Source organism: Quercus suber, unplaced genomic scaffold (genome assembly GCF_002906115.3).
Source record: "Quercus suber isolate HL8 unplaced genomic scaffold, Cork oak 2.0 scaffold_175, whole genome shotgun sequence".
Taxonomy (NCBI): Eukaryota; Viridiplantae; Streptophyta; class Magnoliopsida; order Fagales; family Fagaceae; genus Quercus; species Quercus suber.
The window spans coordinates 383,491-391,517 of NW_027069635.1; the positions used below are offsets into that span (position 1 = coordinate 383,491).

The 8,027-nt window shown below is 39.9% G+C and overlaps 1 protein-coding gene across 1 annotated transcript; it reads right to left on the reverse strand.

The window, feature by feature from the left end:
* Positions 1-277: 277 nt before the first annotated feature.
* On the reverse strand, positions 278-2,556 carry LOC111988312 (uncharacterized). The gene is made up of 3 exons (XM_024020101.2): positions 2,191-2,556; positions 877-1,542; positions 278-778 (listed from the first exon to the last, which is right to left on the reverse strand). Exons 1-3 carry the CDS (start codon positions 2,554-2,556, stop codon positions 278-280), a joined length of 1,533 nt encoding a protein of 510 aa, XP_023875869.2.
* Positions 2,557-8,027: the final 5,471 nt, after the last annotated feature.

Genomic DNA, 8,027 nt, shown 5'->3' on the forward strand with positions numbered 1-8,027 from the left:
AAAAAATAATCAAGGCATATGGATTTCTGAACAATACTTGTGAAATGTTGAATAATCACTTATGAGATTTTGAATAATCACTCATTTGAATACAATGACTTGTATTAAAAATCATGGAATAAAATTATGTTAGATGCTTACAATCAGGCTATGGGTCCTTTTTGTAATACCTCTTTAGATGCTATACATTCCATGGACGAGGTAGCTTGTTTCCTTCTGAGTCTTCCAGGTGGTAACTGCCCTGTCGTGAATAGTGGATGACTCTATAGGGTCCTTCCTAGGTTAGACCTAGTTTGCCTTGCACTGGGTCTTTTGTTGTAGGAGTTACTTTCCGAAGGACGAGATCTCCGATGCTAAATCTTTTTAGTTTTACTTTTTGATTGTAGTATTTTGCCATCTTCTGCTTGTACTTGGCCATCCTTTGGGAAGCTTGGTCTCTGACTTCGTCCAGGCAATCCAGGTGCATCTTCAATTGATTGTCATTGCTCTGTTCGTCGAAAAACTCCCTCCTAAGAGTAGTGAGTCCCACCTTAACTGGGATGACCGCCTCTGTGCCGTATGTTAGGCTGAAGGGTGTTTCTCCTGTTGGTGTTCTTGCAGTGGTCCTGTAAGACCACAAGACGCCTGGTAGTTCCTCAGGCATGCTCCTTTTGCCCCCACTAACCGAGACTTGATGATCTTGAGCAAGGTTCGGTTTGTTACTTCCGTCTGTCCATTGGCCTGAGGTTGTCCTGGTGAGGAGTACTTGTTCTTGATACCTAGACTTGAGCAAAACATCCTGAACCCATGACTATCGAACTAACGACCATTGTCTGAGATGATCGTCCTTGGAATCTCGAACCTGCAAACAATATTTTTCCATACAAAATTTTGTACCTTTGCTTCCGTGATCGTTGCAAGAGCTTCCGCTTTCACCCATTTTGTGAAGTAGTCAATCGCGACGAGTAGGAACTTCATTTGTCTTTTTCCCTGTGGTAGGGGTCCCATGATGTCGATCCCCCATTGTGCGAACGGGTACGGTAAGGAGATGGCCGTCATCTTTTCTCCTGGGACTCGTTGAACATTTTCATACCTTTGACAACTGTCACATTTCTTCACAAAATTTGCTGCGTCTTGCTGCATGGTGGGCCAAAAGTAGCCTGCCCTCATGATCTTCTTGACAAGGGATTTTGGCCCTATATGATCCCCACAGATTCCCCCATGCACTTCCTCCAGGACGTATCTGGCCTCGTCCTTCTCTATGCATCTTAAGTAAGGCTGGGAGAAGTCCCTTTTGTAAAGCTTGTCATTTAGTATTATGAACTGGGCAGCTCGCCTCTGGATCTTCTTGGCTTCTTCAGGATTCGACGGTAACCATCCATCCTTAAGGTAGGACAAAATTGGATTCGTCCATCCTGAACAGGTATGCACAGGGAATGTCTGGAACTCCTTAATGCTAAGGGAGTTTTGTTCTTCCAGTCTCCAAGCATTTATCTTGTCCTGGCCATCTGCTGATGCATTCCGTGCTACTTCGTCGACTTCCGCATTCTGATCTCGGGGGATCTGAACAAATTTCGTGCAATGGAAGTTGCTTGCCAACTGATTCACATTTCTTCACAAAATCTGCTGTGTCTTGCTGCATGGTGGGCCAAAAGTAGCCTGCCCTTATGATCTTCCTGACAAGGGATTTTGGCCTTATATGATCCCCACAGATTCCCCCGTGCACTTCCTCCAGGACGTATCTGGCCTCGTCCTTCTCTATGCATCTTAAAGTAAGGCTGGGAGAAGTCCCTTTTGCAAAGCTTGTCATTTAGTATTATGAACCGAGCAGCTCGCCTCTAGATCTTCTTGGCTTCTTCAGGATTTGACGGTAACCATCCATCCTTAAGGTAGGACAGAATTGGATTCGTCCATCCTGAACAGGTATGCACAGGGAATGTCTGGAACTCCTTAATGCTAAGGGAGTTTTGTTCTTCCAGTCTCCAAGCATTTATCTTGTCCTGTCCATCTGCTGATGCACTCCGTGCTACTTTGTCAACTTCCGCATTCTGATCTCGGGGGATCTGAACAAATTTCGTGCGATGGAGGTTGCTTGCCAACTGATTCGTCAATCCGAGGTATTTTTGCATCCTTATCTCTTTTGCTTCAAAATCTCCCCTGACTTGCCCTATAATGAGCTGTGAGTCGCTCTTAAGCATGATATTTTTTTGCCCCAAGCGTCTGGGCTATTCTTAGCCCGGTCAACAAAGCCTCATACTCCGCTTCCTTATTTGTTATGGGGAACTTGAGCTGGCCCCCATATTTGAGAACGTCTTCCTCAGGAGAGGTGATAACGACTTCCACCCCACGTCCTTTCTGGGTGGACAATTCATCTGTATTAATCGTCCAAAGATCTTCCTCGTCATCTACATGCTTGGGGATTGTGAGTTCAGCAATGAAATCCGCCAATGCCTGGGCTTTTATGGCCGTTCGGGGGTGGTATTCTATGTTAAACTGGCTAAGTTCGATGGCCCATTGTACCATTCGTCTTGCGGCCTCAGGCTTGGTCATTGCTTTCTTGATGGGCTGGTCTGTCATTACAATGATAGGGTTCGCTTCGAAGTATGGACGAAGTTTTCTTGAAGCAATAATTAGGGCAAACGTAATCTTTTCTATCTTTGGATATCAGCTCCCTGAAAAGCTTGGCTAACATAATACATTGGACGCTGTATCTTGTCTTCCTCCCTAATCAAGGCTGCGCTAACTGCAGTAGCAGATACAGCTAATTAGAGAAACAAATCCTCTCCTTCTTTAGACGGGCTCAGGAGTGGAGGATTGCTCAGGTAGTGCTTTAACTCCTGGAATGCTATCTCGCATTCTTCCGTCCAGACAAAGGCCCGCTTCAAAGTCTTGAAGAAAGGAAGACATTCATCCGTCGCCCTTGAGACGAACCTGTTAAGGGCAGCTACTCTTCCTATGAGGGATTGCACTTCTTTTACCATTTTAGGAGAAGACATCTCAAGGATAGCTTTCACTTTCTCAGGATTTGACTCTATCTCCCTTTGTGACACCATGAACCCCAGGAATTTTCTTGAAGAGACTCCAAAGGCACATTTGGACGGGTTCAGCTTCATATTGTATTGTCTGAGTGTATTGAACGTTTCTCTAAGATCTGCCTGGTGGTTTTCTTCTTCTTTACTCTTAACGAGCATATCATCAACGTACACCTCCATGTTTCTTCCAATCTGTTTCTCGAACATTTGGTTCACCAACCGTTGGTATGTAGCCCCTGCATTCTTTAGAATTAAAGGCATGACTCTGTAGCAGTAAAGCCTCTGGCTAGTAATGAAAGCTATCTTTTCCTGATCTTCGTCGGCCATCTGTATTTGGTTGTACCCAAAGAATGCGTCCATAAACGTAAGCAATTTGTGCCCGGCCGTTGAGTCGACCAGCTGATGAATCCTGGGTAAAGGAAAGCTATCTTTCGGGCAAGTCTTGTTTAAATCCGTGAAGTCGACGCACATTTTCTACTTCCCATTTTCTTTTTTGACCATGACGACATTTGCCAGCCACTCGGGGTAGTAAACTTCTCGGATAAAATTAGCAGCGAGTAACTTGTTGACTTTGTCCATGACAGCTTTGTTCCGTTCAGGAGCGAAAACTCTTCTTCTCTGCTGGACGGGCTTCTTCTCAGGGTCCACATTTAGGTGATGCTGGATAATAGTCGATGGGATACCTAGCATGTCCTTATGGCTCCATGCAAACACATTGAGGTTATCCTTCAGGAAGTTGATAATCTCTTCCTTTGTTTTCGGACTTAGGTTCGTTCCTACTTGGGTCGCCTTTGTTGGATCTCCCTTGACCAGCTCTACCATTTCTAGCTTCTCGATGATCTTTGGTGTTTTATCTTCGATTATCCACGTGTGGTTCTCCTTTGAGACTGCCTGGTAACATTCCCTTGCTAATACCTGGTCTCCTCGTATCTCTCCCACACCATGTTCTGTTGGGAACTTCACCTTCAGGTAGTATGTGGAAGTAGCTGCTTTCCATCAATTGAGGGTAGGTCATCCTATGATCACATTGTAGGATGAGGGTGAGTCAACCACTAAAAAGTTGTGTTTGTTTGTTACCTGGAGGGGGTAAGAACCTGCCGTGACTGTCAACGTTACTATCCCACGGGGGTATAGTTTATCCCCACTGAAATTGATGAGGGGGGATCCAAAGGGACGAAGTCTCTTTGGGTCTACTTTTAGCTGCTGAAAGGTAGAAAGGTAAATAATATCTGTCGAGCTCCCGTTGTCTACCAGAACTCTTCTTGTATTGAATCCTTTGATCATGATCATGATAACCAACGGGTCGTTGTGGGGTTGCTTTATCCCCCTGGCATCTTCTTCTGAGAAGTACATATCTTGGTTCGTCCTTCTTAACTTCAAAGGAGGCAGGCTATGAATAGTGTTCACCTGTCTTTGGTGCGACTTCTTGAGTGATTTGAACGACCCTCTTGTGGTTGGTCCTCCCGCTATAGTTTTTATTTCCCCTATTGTGCTCTGTGGACGAGGTGGTAGATGGTCTTCGTCTCTTTGGGAACCTCGTTGGTCCCTCTTATTATCCCTGAACTTACTGGAATCTCCTCTCTTCACATACTTTTGTAACTTCCATTTTCGTATAAGCTCTTCTACCTTTTCCTTCAAGTCTCAGCAATCTTCCGTATAATGCCCAAGGTCTTTGTGAAAACGGCAGTATTTCCTTTTGTCGCGCACGTTAGGTGACGAGTGGAGTGGCCTGGGCCATTTAAGATATTGTTCGTCTTTGATCTCCGTGAGAATCTAGTCAACTGGCATCACTAAAGGTGTGAACTTTGTCTGTCAAGGATTTTTTTTATCCCTTCGTCTACCTCCTTCGTCATTTCTTCGGTCTGCTCGATCTCTTTTTTGTCCCCTCCGATCGTCTTCTTTTTCTTTCTTCTTTTCCTTTGGTTTTTCTGATCCTTCTATAGCTGCCAGAGCATCCTCTGCGTTCATATACTTCTATGCTTTCAATAATGCCTTCGCCATCGTGTTTGGAGGATTTTTTGCCAAGGAGACCACAAAATCTCTGGATTTTAGTCCCGCCTTGAAGGTCGTGAGTTGCACTTTATCATCTGATTCATCCACCTCCAACATTCCTCGGGTGAAGCGGGTTACGTAGGACCTCAAAGTTTCCTTTTCTTCTTGTTTAATCGTGAGCAAATGATCAGCTATCCTTTTTGGGCGTTGCCCACCAACAAAATGATGAACAAACGAGCTGCTAAACTACTTGAAATTATCAATGGACAATGTCGGCAATTTGGTGAACCATTCCCGGGCTGCCCCTTTAAGGGTAGTGGGGAAAGAGCGGCACAAAATCTCATCAGGAGGTTGTTGAAGACCCAGAGTCGTCTTGAAAGTATTTAGATGATCTAACAGATCTTTTAATCCATTGAAAGGCTCGAGCTGGGGTAGACGGAACTTGGATGGTACAGGGCACTCCTAGACGGCTGCGGTGAAAGGTGAATCCGTCTTTTTAACAATTCTGTCCACTCCTTGATCCGTCTTTCCCTTAATGGCGTTTCTTAGTTCGTCCATCTCCTTCCTCATCTCCTTGAGGAAATCTGGGTTCGCCTCTTCTGGAGTGTTGGTTCGTCTTCTTCGACTGTTTTCATCATCATCTCTAATGATTTTCGAGCGGTTATCTCCTTGTTGTAACTACTGCCTTAACTCCTGATTTTGCTTGGTGAGCTCCTCCACAGTGGTTGCAAGTGCCTGAATTTGTAGGGCCAGTGTAGCAGGGTTTGGGTTAGTGCTGGACTCCATCTGAACTTATAGCTTGAAATGGAACAGTGTCAAGGTCTCCACAAACAGCGCCAAATTAATGATGCCCAGATCATTAGCAAGAGCTTTCATCTAGACGAGGTCGTCCATAGCTAATCCCGACCCTGAAACAAAACAAGTGTAAAAGAAAGGATGGTCACCGGTGTGGCGCCAGCCACAGAGCCTCCGATGCTAAAGTTAGAAAGGCTAAGAGATGTAAAGGAAGAAAGGTGGAAGTATTAAAGGATTCAGAGTGTATTCACCTCCCTCGGGTCCTCTAACTGTTGGTTATGCTATTTCCTCTTCCTTCTAACTGTTGGTTCTGTAATAATGGGGATATTATTGTAGAATCTGTAATGCCTATGCAAGGTGTAAATGGATAGACACGCTTCCAATGATATTGAAGCCCATTATTATCTTCGTAACGTTTTGACTTAAGGAAGGACGACGGTCAAGCTTTTGTTGGGCAATTTCCCTTGGTCTGGATTGACGTTGGAGTCATCCTCATCCTTCCCGTATGGACGATCATATTTTTCGGGACTATCAATAATAATAATAATAATTATTATTATTATTATTAATGACTTCTCAATAATAAATGACTCCTTTAATTTTTGTTAAAATGGAGTACACTATCATTATCTTAAAACTTAATAATTTTAGTTTTATAAATCCCTTTTCTTTTTTCTTTTTTCTTTTTTGAGAAAAGTTGTACAAATCCTTGCAATAAGTTTTTGTTGAGACTTATATTTTTCTTTTTGTAATTATTATACTCATCTATATATATATATATATATAATAATAGATGAAACTGAGAGAAACTCAAAATATCCTTACAAATTTTTTTAAAGAGTTAACAAAATATAAAAATGATTATCAATAATATTTAAATTATATATATATATATAGGAATTATATTATGCATCTTATTATATATCATTAAGTGTGTCCATGCATATGCATGAGGTTACAAGCTAGTTAATTATTAATAGTAACGACTATTTTCAAATTATTTTTTCTCTTAATATATATATATATATATTAATAGCCAAAGCTCAAAGAAAATCTAATTAGATTTTCAATTTTGTGCCACGTGTCCCATTTAATTTTTAATTTTTAATTTCGTTCTTAGTAAATTATTGAGTGTAAAAATTGAAGAGTCCAAATTAAATTAAATTCTAAAGTGAATTTCAATTGGAATCCAATTTTTCACCACGTGTACATTTATTTTTTTAATTTTTGTGGCAAGTGAATTATTAAGTAAAAAAAACCGAAGAGTATAAATCCAATTAAATTCTAAATTATATATATATATATAATGAGAAACCATTATATATTTTAGTAATGTATGGTTTAAAAAAAAATGTAAGCTAATAATATGTATAATTTGAATCTCTTCTAAAAAAAAAAAGTATAATTGTGATCATTTTTAATTGCAATCATGCATATGCACAAGGCTACACACTAGTCTATATATCTATATATACATAATAATAGGTGAAGTTGAGAGAAACTCAAATTAGAATTTCAAATTAGAGTTCCAATTTTGCTCCATATGTCTTAAATTATTTATTCTTAAAGAGTTTTATTTATTAATTTTAGAATCAAATGTGATACCACATCATAAATATTCATTCAAGTGAGTTATTAAGTACAAAAACCAAAGAGTCTAGAATAAATGAACCGTAAAAAAAAAAAAAAAAAATTGTTTCACAATAATTAAAAAAATTAGAAAATTTACATTTTATACTTAATAATATCCTTACAAAATTTTTTAAAGAGTTAATAAAATATAAAAATGACTATCAATAGTATTTAAATTATATATATATGAATTTTATTATGCATTTTGTTGTATATCTTTAAGTGTATCCATGCGTGTGCATAGGGTTACAAGCTGGTATATATTAATAGCCAAAACTGAGAAAAAATCTAATTAGATTTCAAATTGGAATTTTATTAAAGTCTAATTTTGCGTCATATGTCTCATCTAATCTAAACTTTTAAATTTTTGTGCCAAGTGAGTTTAGTTAGTATAAAAATTGGATTTCAATTAAAGTTTAATTTTGCATCATGTGTCCCATCTAATCTAAATTTTTGAAATTTTTGTGTCAAGTGAGTTAATTCAGTGTAAAAAATGAGGAATACAATATAAATAAACCTAGATAATATATATATATGTGTGTGTGTGTGTGTGTTGAGTTTAAGTTATATCTGGTGTAACTTTAAGTAATGTTACAC